Raw genomic sequence first — 14,297 nt, forward strand, 5'->3', positions numbered from 1 at the left:
TCAGAGAGAGAGAGAGAGAGATGAGCAGAGATAACAGGAATCAGATTAAATTCTCAGTATTTACTGAATTATTGTTACTTATTCTGACATTAATGTATCGTGTTCAGCATCCAGTTATTATCAACACAATCTCACAGTCTGATACTTACTCCAGTTTCTGTATTTTACAGTCCGGGTTCCTCAGAGCCGCAGACAGTAGTTTCACTCCTGAATCTCCCAGTTTATTATTACTCAGGTCCAGACCCATCAGTGACCGGTTTGCACTGAGAGCGGAGGAGAGATCCTCGGTACAAGAATCTGTGAGATCGTTATCCCTTAACCTGGAGATCAGAGATATGGAGCGAGAGAGAGACGAGCAGAGATAACAGGAATCAAAGTAAATTCCCAGTATTTATTTGCATTATTATTACAGATACCAGTCATAATGTTGAGTGTTAAACATTCAATTGTTGTAAACACAATCTCACACAGTCTGATACTTACTGCAGTTCCTGTATTTTACAGTCCGGGTTCCTCAGAGCCGCAGACAGTAGTTTCACTCCTGAATCTCCCAGATGATTTCTCCCCAGGTTCAGATCCGTCAGTGACCGGTTTGTACTGAGAGCGGAGACGAGATCCTCGATACAAGAAGCTGTGAGATCGTTATCACATAAACTGGAGATCAGAGTGAGGAGAGAGACGAGCAGAGATAACAGGAATCAGATTAAATTCCCAGTATTTATTTGTATTATTATTACTTATGCTGACATTAATGTACCGTGTTAGACATCCAGTTATTATAAACACAATCTCACACAGTCTGATACTTACTCCAGTTCCTGTATTTTGCAGTCCGGGTTCCTCAGAGCCGCAGACAGTAGTTTCACTCCTGAATCTCCCAGTTTATTTCTCACCAGTCTAAACACAAACAGACAGAGAGTGAGAAACAAACTGAATCCAATCCCCGATGTGATACAATTTCTCTCTGATATTACACAAAACACTGAAAAATCTTCAGGAAATTAATAACCAGATTTCCCTGTCACTGACAATGAATCTCACTCTGTCCAACACCCCATATATTCAGGGACTGTCAGTATATGTATTTATTAAATAAAGTGCTGTCTGTGTGAAGCCTTTTAATGACCCTCAGTCCGGTCTCATTCCCTGATGATCAGAATTATCCTCCTGGAGGTCAGTGACCGGTCCCGTCATGTTTGGGGAAACTTGTCTCATTTCTGCTGCTCCTCAAATCCCAGATTTTATGGGAATGGGGCGATTTTCCCTGAATTAAATGATAAAGCGGTGATTACGTGTACTTTATGCAGTATTATATTAATCTGTATAATATCTCGGGGTGAGTTATACTGTGAAACGGCGCTAACGGCTGCTGTAAAATCTGTCCCACAGGATTTCATGTGATAAGGAGAGGTTATTCTGTCCTGTTACAAGTTTTAAATGTTTCTTTAGTCCTAGTTTCTTGGGGAGGGGAGTCTCTCACATTGTTCCCCATTAAACCGGCTCTACATTTATTTCAGGTGTAACGGGCCCGACAGTTTTTGGGGAATTTTCTGAAGTTCCATCCCAGAGCAGGTCCTCACACAGGGAGCAGATTATGGGAAATTCCCAGATTCATTGCCCCTGGTTAACCCCAGGAGCCTCCCGGTGTGTGTGAGACCCCACCGCTGGCCGGTGTGTGTCTGTACACCCACAACCCGTTAGATTGGAACCTTTTACCGGCAGATTTTAGTTCCCTAATCCCACTGAATTGTCGGCCTGGATTAATGAGCGAGGGGCCTGACTCCACGACCTGCTGACTCAGAGGCATGAGTGCTGCCAGCTGGGTGAAGAGATGGTGGATGTATTGGAGAGTGTGAAGGGCTGTGTCATTGATGAGTTAAGATAACGTACCGCCGTCCTGCGGGGAAAGCTCAGCCCGCCCACTGACGGTTGACTGCCCGAAAGCTGTGTTTTGCTCTTTGTTACTGAATGTTTGGTGTTTCTGCTTCCCTCTCCAACACACGTTGACAGTCCGGTGACCGTCACTTGCCCCCACACCTCGGTAAGAGGGTGGGATGCTCCGACACACAGACTGCTGCAGTTAGTGTCGGTCGACGTGTCAGTAACAGTGAGAAGGAGCCTCTTCAATGGACATATCTCAGGAAGTGAGAAAAACATCAATAAATACGATGAATTGCAATTAAATTATCAGACTCTTTCAGTGACCTGTATTTACTGATCCGATAAAGACTGTAAAATCCCGACTTGTTCACAAGGATCCATTTTAGATTCTTCAGTCCTGAGGGAATTACTAACCGATGCTCTTATCATTTGTCATCTTTGTGTTCAAACTGCTTCTCTCTGGTTTAACTGAACTGTTTGTTTCCCTTCATTACGGAGCAACAATACAATCCGTGACTGTTCGACAATTGGCCGAACAATAAGAGACAAATAAACAGTTACCTCAACACCTGGCATTTGTGCAGTACGGGTCCCAGCCGCTGGAGTCCTTCACACTGAATGGAGCAGCTGCGGAGATTGAGGTGTTTTATTGTATCACACAGTCCAATGACATGAGACAGAACGGCACAGTCAATCGGGGTCAGTCGCAATTCATTAAATGTAAGTCTTTCCACAGATCCCACTGTGGCCCGAGCCAGTGTTGTATTCTGAGACTCAAACAGGTAGTGGAATGTGTTCAGGAGGTCTCGTTTCCCAGTTTCATTCCATAAGTTTCCAATCTCTCCAACAACCTTCTCCTTCACCCAGTCAATCACTCCACAGATTGTTTGATGAAGAAATGGACCCAGAAACTCCTCCAGGGGCCGAGCTGACCGTGAGGAGGAGAGACCAACAACAAAACGGAGAAATATCTCAAATCGTCCATTTTTCTTGCTGTGGGCTTCACTGAGGAGTTTCCGGATGTGCCCTGGATCTGGAGTCAGGAATTGTGCGAGTGCGGCTACAAACTCTTGGATGGTGAGGTGCGGGAATGTGTAAACCACACTCTGGGCAGAATCATCTCTCTCCAAAAGTTCCATCATGAACCCAGACAGGAACTGGGAAGGTTGCAGATTGTACTTGATCAAATCTCCATTTCTAAACACAATCTTCTTCTCGGAGACTCCTGTGAAGGCCATCTCACCGACCTTCAGTAACACATCACGGGGGGATTCAATCTCTCGTCCGTGGTTTTTCAGAATGTTATAAATATAGTAGGAATATAGTTGGGTGATGTTCTTGGGAACTCGCTGCTGTTTCCTGTCTCTTTGTGTGAAGAAGGGACCCAGTGACAGACCGAGGATCCAGCAGTAGGAAGGGTTGTAACACATGGTGTACAGGATCTCGTTCTCCTCCACATGTTTGAAAACAGCTGCTGCCACCGCCTGATCTTCAAAAAACTTGTTGAAATAGTCCTTCCGTTCTTCACCAACAAATCCCAGGATTTCAGCCCAGACACTGATCTCAGCCTTTTCCAATAAATGTAATGCAGTGGGGCGGCTGGTCACGAGCACTGAACATCCTGGGAGCAGCTTGTGCTGTATTAAACTGTACACAATGTCAGACACTTCACACCGGTCTTCAGGATCTGTGCACATGTAATCAGCCTCTGTATTTATCCGATTGTTATCAAAATCGATACTGTCCTTGAATTCATCTAAACCATCGAATATAAACAGTAATCCCTTTGGGTTCTTCCAGAGCTCTCCCAGAATATTCCTCAAGTAAGGATAGAAAATTAGCATCAAGTTCCACAAGTTTATACGACAGTTCAGAGCATTTAACTCACGGAATTTAAAACTGAAAACAAATTGAAAGTGTGGGTATATTTTCCCAGTGGCCCAGTCATAAACAATCTTTTGTACCATTGTTGTTTTTCCAATCCCCGCGACTCCGCTCACTGCTGCTGAACTCCCAGATTTGGATTTTCTCTGGGAAAAACTGCTCTGGAACAATTGATCAGTTCGGATTTTTTCCAGTTCTCTGCGGAGATGTTTCTTTCTCCACTCTTCATGGTCTCGTCCTCTTGCCAGCAGTTCATGTTCTACTAGTGTCCGATCTCGAACAGTAGAAATGACCGTTAGCTCAGTGTATAGATTGACCAGCTGGAAAATCTTAACCTTCTCCTTTATTAGGATCGTGTTCACTCTCAGTGTTTCAGTTTGGACCCGGAGTGTTTCCTTGTGTTTCTGTTGAACATCTTCAATTAGAACAGACAGAAAGTGGTTCTCAATGTTAGTTGCATTGACATAAAAACAAATTCTCAATCTCACTTTACTATTCAGTAAAATGTTGCGAGATTGAATTCACAGCTTCAATAGAGGTGCGAGCAGGAAATTAAACTCAGTTCCTGAAAAGCTCGTTTGAAAGTGAATCACGGCGGAGAAAAGTTTCAAATCCTCACTTGATTCTAATATTTACTGAACATGGAGATTTCGATGAAGGTGATATTTTCCCTCTGATGATTAATACTATCAGTCCTGCCCTGTACTATGGACATCACAATACAAATCCAAACGTGATTCTGGTATACGAAACTTGAAGTTCCAGTGGAATAATTTATGAAACTGTCAGTGTTGCTGACCCTCTGCGGAAATGGGAAATAGGTTATAGTGTGCATTGGGAGAGGGACAGACTGTGAATGGGCATAAGTTCCACTGTTATAGTATCAGACCTCAGGCAGTTTATCTGGGATATTTTATGTACTGGGAGAGGGACAGACTGTGAATGGACAGAAGTCCCACTGTTATTCTATCAGACCTCGGGCAGGTTATTCTGGGATATTGTGGGCACTGGGAGAGGGACAGACTGTGAATGGACAGAAGTTCCACTGTTATTCTATCAGACCTCGGGCAGGTTATCTGGGATATTGTGGGCATTGGGAGAGGGACAGTTTGTGAATAGTCAGAAGTTCCACTGTTAGTGTATCAGGTCCTGGACAGGTTACCTGGGGTATTGTGGGAACTGGGAGAGGGACAGTTTGTGAATAGACAGAAGTTCCACTGTTAGTGTATCAGGTCCTGGAAAGGTTACCTGGGGTATTGTGGGCACTTGTAGTCACTGGAGGAATATTATTGCAAGTGTGAAGCCACGGAGAGGAATAAGACGATGACAGAAGTTAAACTGCTATTGTTTCAGGACTGGTGCAGGTTATCTGGGGTGTTGTGTGTATTGGGAGAAGGTTAGATTGAATAGGCAGGAGTTAAGTTGCTGTTGATTCAGGACTGGTGTAGGTTATCTGGGGTGTTGTGTGTATTGGGAGAAGATTAGATTGAATAGGCAGGAGTTAAGTTGCTGTTGATTCAGGACTGGTGCAGGTTATCTGGGGTGTTGTGTGTATTGGGAGAAGGTTAGATTGAATAGGCAGGAGTTAAGTTGCTGTTGATTCAGGACTGGTGCAGGTTATCTGGGGTGTTGTGTGTATTGGGAGAAGGTTAGATTGAATAGGCAGGAGTTAAGTTGCTATTGATTCAGGACTCGGGCAGGTTATCTGGGGTGTTGTGTGTATTGGGAGAAGGTTAGATTGAATAGGCAGGAGTTAAGTTGCTATTGATTCAGGACTCGGGCAGGTTATCTGGGGTGTTGTGTGTATTGGGAGAAGGTTAGATTAAATAGGCAGGAGTTAAGTTGCTGTTGATTCAGGACTGGTGCAGGTTATCTGGGGTGTTGTGTGTATTGGGAGAAGGTTAGATTGAATAGGCAGGAGTTAAGTTGCTATTGATTCAGGACTGGTGCAGGTTATCTGGGGTGTTGTGTGTATTGGGAGAAGATTAGATTGAATAGGCAGGAGTTAAGATGCTGTTGATTCAGGACTGGTGCAGGTTATCTGGGGTGTTGTGTGTATTGGGAGAAGGTTAGATTGAATAGACAGGAGTTAAGTTGCTGTTGATTCAGGACTGGTGCAGGTTATCTGGGGTGTTGTGTGTATTGGGAGAAGGTTAGATTGAATAGGCAGGAGTTAAGTTGCTGTTGATTCAGGACTGGTGCAGGTTATCTGGGGTGTTGTGTGTATTGGGAGAAGATTAGATTGAATAGGCAGGAGTTAAGATGCTGTTGATTCAGGACTGGTGCAGGTTATCTGGGGTGTTGTGTGTATTGGGAGAAGGTTAGATTGAATAGGCAGGAGTTAAGTTGCTGTTGATTCAGGACTGGTGCACGTTATCTGGGGTGTTGTGTGTATTGGGAGAAGGTTAGATTGAATAGGCAGGAGTTAAGTTGCTGTTGATTCAGGACTGGTGCAGGTTATCTGGGGTGTTGTGTGTATTGGGAGAAGGTTAGATTGAATAGGCAGGAGTTAAGTTGCTGTTGATTCAGGACTGGTGCACGTTATCTGGGGTGTTGTGTGTATTGGGAGAAGGTTAGATTGAATAGGCAGGAGTTAAGTTGCTGTTGATTCAGGACTGGTGCAGGTTATCTGGGGTGTTGTGTGTATTGGGAGAAGGTTAGATTGAATAGGCAGGAGTTAAGTTGCTGTTGATTCAGGACTGGTGCAGGTTATCTGGGGTGTTGTGTGTATTGGGAGAAGGTTAGATTGAATAGGCAGGAGTTAAGTTGCTGTTGATTCAGGACTCGGGCAGGTTATCTGGGGTGTTGTGTGTATTGGGAGAAGATTAGATTGAATAGACAGGAGTTAAGTTGCTGTTGATTCAGGACTCGGGCAGGTTATCTGGGGTATTACGTACATTTCTACAATCACTTTTTCACAGGTAATGATTATTGCCATTCTGTAGGTACAGAGGGGAATCAGAATGATGATGGAAGGTACTCGGACTTTAGGTTGAGGGAGTGGTGAGAGGGTTTCGTGTATTTTGTTTGTGCAAGCGAATTCAGGATTGAAATATTTCAATGGAATTCCCAACATTAGTAAGAACATAAGAAATAGAAGCAGGTGTAGGCCATACGGCCCCTCGAGCCTCCGCCGCCATTCATTAAGGTCATGGTTGATCTACCTTAAATCCACTTGCCTACCCTGTCCACATATACATTGATTCCCTTAGTGTCCAAAAATCTATCGATCTCAGTCTTGAATATACTCAACAGAAACAGGAAACAGGCTCACAATCAACAAAATTAATAACGGGGAAGGGAAATCAGGGTAATTTTCTCACCCAAGGGTCCAGAGAGCCTGGCAAGGACATTAAAGGGGCAGTGTAAGTGGGGTCAAGAGGCAATTGAACGTGTTTCTGTGGGTACACTGAGAGGAGGGGTAGGTCGGGTCATCTCTCGAACAGGGACAAGCATCTTTGGGCCAAATGGCCTTTTCCTGTCTCTAATCATTCTCCTGTTATATTGTGTTTCAGAAATTGCGAACATTTTTTCAGCCGTTTTACACCAACAACAAATGTGCTTTTATAACAGTCCTGTCATATCACCGATTAGAATTAAAAATACTACTGCCCACATCACTCAGTTTAATGTTAGAGCAGAAAAGATTCACAGTTCATTTCAACTGTTTTCCCAGTAATTATACTCCGTTGTTTCATTTTGGTCTGAATTTCATACAATGCAGGTTTGGGAAATTACATTGGATCTAAACACCTCTGAGTAAAAGGGCTATTTTTTGAGCAGAATAAGGTTCTCTCTTTCACTGCCATTAGGAGGCTAGCCCATAACTTCCGAATTACCCTGAACATTGTCTTTCCCTCACATTTCTCCACGGATTAATGATCTATTGTGTGAACATCTGTACATCTTCTCAGATCAGATCGAACACTTTGACGTCTGTGAAATGATAACATTTTTAACATTTTGCATTTCTCACCTCTTTCCCCACAGGTGATTGTGAGCAGATTTCTAGTGGCGCAGATAAACCGTGACGTCTGGCTCAAAGCACTGCTCATTAATTGTGAGCCCAAAGCATCTGTGGGGCACATTGGAGTTGTGTGTGGGGATTCATAGTATATCAGGATCCTACCAGGTGTGTGTGGGTATTCACAGTGTATCAGGATCCTGCCAGGTGTGTGTGGGTATTCACAGTGTATCAGGATCCTGCCAGGTGTGTGTGGGTATTCACAGTGTATCGGGATCCTGCCAGGTGTGTATGGGGATTCACAGTGAATCAGGATCTTGTCTGGTGGTGTCTGGGGTATCACAGTGTATTAGGATCCCTCGAGATGTGTATGGGGATTCACAGTTCATCAGGATCCTGCCAGGTGTGTATGGGGATTCACAGTGTATCGGGATCCTGCGAGGTGTGTATGGGGATTGTGGTGTCATTGGTGTCAGAGCATGGTACATTGGCGAGACCATGCAGACGCTGCGACAACGGATGAACGGACACCGCGCAACAATCGCCAAACAGGAGGGTTCCCTCCCAGTCGGGGAACACTTCAGCAGTCAAGGACATTCATCCACCGACCTTCGGGTAAGCGTACTCCAAGGCGGCCTTCGAGACACACGACAACGCAAAATCGTCGAACAGAAATTGATAGCCAAGTTCCGCACCCATGAGGACGGCCTCAACCGGGATCTTGGGTTCATGTCACGCTACACGTTACCCCACCAGCGAACAAATGTTATCTGTTTTTAATATAACGGGTCAGTTGCTGTCTTTTCTATGTTTCTACCTCTCTATCTCTGTTTTTTTTTGTTGTTTTTTTTTGGTGATTTGTATATTCTGAGACCTGGCAGGTAACACCTGTCTGTCTGCACACTGATTGCCTTGGCAACGGGCAGTTGAAAAAACTGTCTGTAATCACCAAGCATTGTTCTGTGAATTATAAATGCGATTTCATTTCGAGGATTTCATTTCGTTCACCTGAGGAAGGAGGAAGCCTCCGAAAGCTTGTGAATTTAAAATAAAATTGCTGGACTATAACTTGGAGTTGTAAAATTGTTTACAATTGTATGGGGATTCACAGTGTATCGGGATCCTGCCAGGAGTGTATGGGGATTTAACAAGTGATAGCGATCAGCAGCCTGATAAAGTGAAAAAATGCAAACTCCGCATATTTACAGGATGTGTCAAAAATCTTGTCAATTGTAACTTGAATCTACGCAGAATAGTTGAGTATTGATGTCGAATCCAAACGAGGTTAATTTCTGTTCCCTCCACCTTTTGAACTTCTGATTCCCAGATTGTGACAATCTCTAAACAAAAGTCTACAGTCAAACATTCCGATTCTCAGAAGTGAAATAAATGGTTTGAAATCTCCACTTCATCACTTACCTTTCAGGTGACTGGGTATTTCAGATAAACCTCGTCCGATGTTCATATAATCAAATGGATCAGGACCTGTTTAAATCAATTAGATTTCATGAAATCAGATCTGTGTAATATAACAGTAAATTCTGCAATGTTTCAGTCTGAAATTGAATTCAGTGTGTGATTTTACCGTACCAAGTTCCTGCATCTCTTTCAGTATTTTGTCCAACTTTGGTACCGCATGGTGCATTTTCACAAAGGATTCCCACATCACCCTTCGGGCCCGAGAGCCTTTCTCCATCACCAGATTTAGGAGAAGTTTGGAACTGTCCGCCCTGTTTCCCTTCTCCACGATATCAACGACTTTCTGCGAAGAATAATAATAAATATATTGGTACCTCCTTTTCGCATTTCCACAGAAACTGTTTCCCTTTTGTTTTCAGTCCACACAAGAGTTATACCCGAACCGTTCCCCTGTCCTTTGTACAGACACCGACCGATCCACTGGGTATTTTCAACTCTTCGTATCATTGTATCAGATTCACTGTATTTTCAGTTTGACCCATTTCTTTCTTACTTGGCCTGTTTCTGTTCTTTAAAATTCTGTGTTTCCACGATCTGATATCCTGTTAATTCTGTGATGTTTAAATAATCCAAACTCATTCTGTGTCCCTCCCACTTACCCGATGTTCCTGTCCACTGAAATGCCCCTCGTATGTTAACAACGAGCTGACTCCGTCCACCCCTTCTTCAATCGCCTGTTCCAGTCTGTCTCGGTAGAATTTCGTCAACTGGAACAGCAGGTAATCGTCGCACTTTGTCAGGAACTCAGTGATTGCAGTGTTCGGATCTGTGAACAAAAATGGAGAAAACTAAACACATTATCGACTTTCTATCCGGGCGGCTACATTTCCTCTTATAACAAACAGCTGAAGCCTCCTGTGTGGCACATTATCAAACACCTTCTGAAAACCCATATACACCGCATGTGCTACATTCCATCGATCTATAGAGTCACCTCTCGACAAAGCTGTATTAAATTTGTCAAATACGACTTGTCTGCAGCGAATCAGTTCCAGCCTCCCCTGATCATCCCCTGTATCTCTAAATGTTCACTAATTCGACCTGGAATTGCAGAGTCGAGGAGTTTGCCCACTGCTGACGGAGACTAATTGGTCTCCAGTTACCCGTTGACCCTCTCTCCCTATTTTATCAGAGACATTACTTGTGACTCCTTCAGTCCACCTGGATATTTTTAATAACACATGAGGATTGAGAAATTGTGACCAGAGCCCCTCCTATCTCCTCTTTGAATTCCTTTAACAGCCTCGGGTGTGTTATCTCTGGGCCCAGTGATTTATCCACCTCGGCGATGTTTCTCTGATTCAAATCCTCTCTACAGTTATCTCTAACTCTGGGCCCACATCCTCCTCTCGTACACCAACATTTTCACTTCCATTTTTAGAAACTAAAGGAAATATTTTTTATCTCCCCTAAACTTCATCCACAACCAGTTTCCCCCAGTTCCCCCTCTATCTCACCTCCACTGCTTGTTGGCCTGCAAAACCCACTGAAAATTGTGCTATTTCCCTTCCTATTGCTTAACTGCGTTCATACGGATTCTCTCTCAACATAACTCCATGGAACATCCTAAAGTTCGAAACCTCTCCTTCTCTCTCTTCTCCTTTAACACGCTCCTTAAAACCTACCTCTTTGCCCAAGCTTTTGGTCACCCGTCCTAATATCTCCTTATTTGACTCGGTGTCAAATTTTGTTTGATAATCGCACCTTTGACGCACCCTGTATCGTTTTACTACATTGAAGGCGCTATATAAATACAAGTTGTTTTTGTTCTCATTCTGTCTTAGAACCTTTTATTAATACTGGTGTCCAGAGCTATTTTTCTCTCCCCTCAAAATGTTTTAATCAGAAAAATTTCGCTCTGAGTCCTGTGAAAACTCAGGCCCTGTCTCACAGATACTCGATCACATCTCTTATACTTCTGACTTTCCGAATATGTTTGGAACGATTTGTATATTCCCAGACATAACACACAATCCCAACTCTCGATTTTTTGGAATGTTGACCAGTTTGCGTTTATTTGCTTTTCTTTTTAATACCAAGTGACTTTATCTCTCTATTTCAAAACCACCTTCATTTTTTCCTGCTAATAACTTTTCAATATTTCATACATCTTCTGTTCTGCTCCAACAGTTTTATTAATTCCACTCTCTAGTCTCAGAACATGAGTTTTCCCACCCTCCAGTCATATGAGCTGAAACCCTCCCACTGCTCCATTCACCCAGTCTGTAAAACCATTGTAGGTCAGTTCAGACCGTGAACGTCCCTTCCCTTCTCCCTGAACTGACTCTAGTCCCCAAGACCATGAACCTTTCCCTCCTGCTACATTCACCCAGTCTGTAAAACCATTGTTGGTCGGTTCAGACCGTGACCGTCCCTTCCCTTCTCCCTGAACTCACTCTCATCCCCAAGACCGTGAACCCTTCCCTCCTGCTCCATTCACTCAGTCTACAAAACCATTGTTGGTCGGTTCAGATTGTGACCGTCCCTTCCCTTCTGCCTGAACTCACTCTAGTCCCCAAGACCGTGAACACTTCCCTCCTGCTCCAGCCCTGCAGCCACACATTGATCTGCTTCATATTTCACCCCATAAGCGGCCCAGTGGAAAACAATCCGGAGATCACCAACTCTAAGCCTTGTTTTTTTAGTCCAGTGCTAAGTCGCAATATGCCCTCTATAAACGTATTTCTATCCGTGTTATTAGTTCCGACCATGGCTATTCTCTGCTCTCCTTCCCTTCCCAGAGATGGTCCCACCCGTTCCAGGATGTTCTTCCCTTTGACACCAGGGAGATAACTTACTATTCGGGACCTCCTCAGGGCTACAGAAGAGTCTGTCTATTCCCCTCACTATAGAATCTCCCACAACTATCACTCTCCTATTCCTGTGTCCCACCTGCCTCTCACCCCCTGCCCAACTCGGGGTTCCCTGTTCCCTGGTCTCTCACTGTTGCTCAGGAAGACCATCCTCTGAATCATTGTCTCTATCCACCTTACAGTCCCCAACACCAGGTATCAATTGGACATTTCCAGTACTCAGGAGATCCCTCCACCTGTGACTGCACTGTCCCTCTAGATGGTCACTCACATCCCTCTCGGTACTCAGTATCTGTGCTGTTCCCTCTTCCTGTGTGAGCTGAGGTTCCTGCTCGTGATCTGGACCCTTTGACAGGACAGAAATTATATTTTGATGAATTTTCTGAACCTACCTGAGCCCATTCTCATTCTTTTTGATGATGTTGGATCTTCTCCCCTGTTTGAACCTTCAGCCATGGTGGTGACAGACGTTCCCAGATTCTGATGCTCTGTAATAAATATAATATTAATAAAGGGTTAAACAGAAATATAAAAATCAGCAGGAGAACGTTGCCTTGTTAAACATGATACCAAGTCCGTGCTCTCCCATCAGTACAACAGCTGTTAAGCTCTGGGATCGAGCATTTCCCGAGTGTTATGACCAACGCTCCACGTCAGGTGTGATACACACAGCTGCTCAGTGAAATTCAGTGACTCCCGCTGATCTCCACAACCCACTTCCAGTCGGGCTCCCGTCGGCCGAGACTCTGCACTGGGAGCAGCCATTGGTAACATTTACTCACACAGTGCAGGCCAGCACGAGCCTTATTCCTGAGGTAATGAATATTCTGGAAGGAAATATGGAGAGGGTGAACGTTGATGAATTAAATGATCCTTCACTCAGTTTTACATTGTGACGGTAATGTATCATTTTATTCACAGATGTGTTTAATATTTTTGATTTGCTGAGTTTTGTTTATAAATCCTGGTACTTTATGAATATGATATCGATCCACCAACATAATATAGAGCTGGGTGTGAAACCACTGGTCTCCATGGGCAGTGACATTGTCTGTGTGTTCATGGAAATGTGTCCTGGTTGGTGCTTGTAATAGAATAATTTTACCATTTCTCTGATAGTATCAGCACCTGACTAATGAGCACTGCAGAAGGAGAGGAGAGTTACCACTGTTCTAATATTAACACTAATGAGCACTGCAGGAGGTGAGGAGATTTACCACTGTTCTAATATTAACACTTATGAGCACTGTAGGAGGTGAGGAGATTTACCACTGTTCTAATATTAACACGAATGAGCACTGTAGGAGGTGAGATTTATCACTGTTCTAATATTAACACGAATGAGCACCATAGGATGTGAGGAGATTTAGCACTGTTCTAATATTAACACCAATGAGCACTGCAGTAGGTGAGGAGATTTACCACTGTTTGAATATTAACACTAATGAGCACTGTCGGAGGTGAGGAGATTTACCAATATTCTAATATTAACACGACTGAGCACTATAGGAGGTGCGGAGATTTACCACTGTTCTAATATTAACACTAATGAGCACTGTCAGAGGTGCGGAGATTTACCACTGTTCGAATATTAACACTAATGAGCACTGTCAGAGGTGAGATTTATCACTGTTCTAATATTAACACTAATGAGCACCATAGGAGGTGAGGAGATTTACCAATATTCTAATATTAACACTAATGAGCACTGTAGGAGGTGAGGAGATTTACCACTGTTCTAATATTAACACTAATGAGCACTGTAGGAGGTGAGGAGATTTATCAATATTCTAATATTAACACTAATGAGCACTGGCGGAGGTGAGGAGATTTACCACTGTTCGAATATTAACACCAATGAGCACTGTAGGAGGTGAGGAGATTTACCACTGTTCTAACATTTACACTAATGAGCACTGTAGGAGGTGAGGAGATTTACCACTGTTCTAATATTAACACGAATGAGCTCTGTCGGAGGTGAGGAGATTTACCAATATTCTAATATTAACACTAATGAGAACTGTTGGAGGTGAGGAGATTCACCACTCTTCTAGTATTAACACTAATGAGCACTGCAGGAGGTGAGGAGATTTACCACTGTTCTAATATTAACACCAATGAGCACTGTCGAAGGTGAGGAGATTTACCAATATTCTAATATTAACACAAAAGAGCACCGTCGGAGGTGAGGAGATTTACAAATATTCTAATATTAACACAAATGAGCACTGTCGGAGGTGAGGAGATTTACCACTGTTCTAATATTAACACTAATG

General features: G+C 43.5%; 1 protein-coding gene across 3 annotated transcripts in view; it reads right to left on the reverse strand.

The window, feature by feature from the left end:
- Positions 1 to 14,297, reverse strand: part of LOC137316369 (NACHT, LRR and PYD domains-containing protein 3-like) — a 41,703-nt gene that overhangs the window by 17,252 nt on the left and 10,154 nt on the right. For 2 of the 3 annotated variants that reach the window (XM_067980439.1, XM_067980438.1), the window contains exons 3-6: positions 2,443 to 4,180; positions 811 to 897; positions 484 to 654; positions 150 to 320 (exon numbers count right to left, since the gene is read on the reverse strand). In XM_067980439.1, coding sequence (XP_067836540.1) covers positions 150 to 320; positions 484 to 654; positions 811 to 897; positions 2,443 to 4,180 — 2,167 coding nt within the window. Of the gene's footprint in view, positions 1 to 149; positions 321 to 483; positions 655 to 810; positions 898 to 2,442; positions 4,181 to 9,148; positions 9,215 to 9,319; positions 9,492 to 9,807; positions 9,975 to 12,413; positions 12,510 to 14,297 lie in introns of all 3 variants that reach the window. The other variant, XM_067980440.1, reaches the window with a different exon arrangement.

The sequence above is a fragment of the Heptranchias perlo genome, unplaced genomic scaffold (genome assembly GCF_035084215.1).
Source record: "Heptranchias perlo isolate sHepPer1 unplaced genomic scaffold, sHepPer1.hap1 HAP1_SCAFFOLD_59, whole genome shotgun sequence".
NCBI lineage: Eukaryota > Metazoa > Chordata > Chondrichthyes > Hexanchiformes > Hexanchidae > Heptranchias > Heptranchias perlo.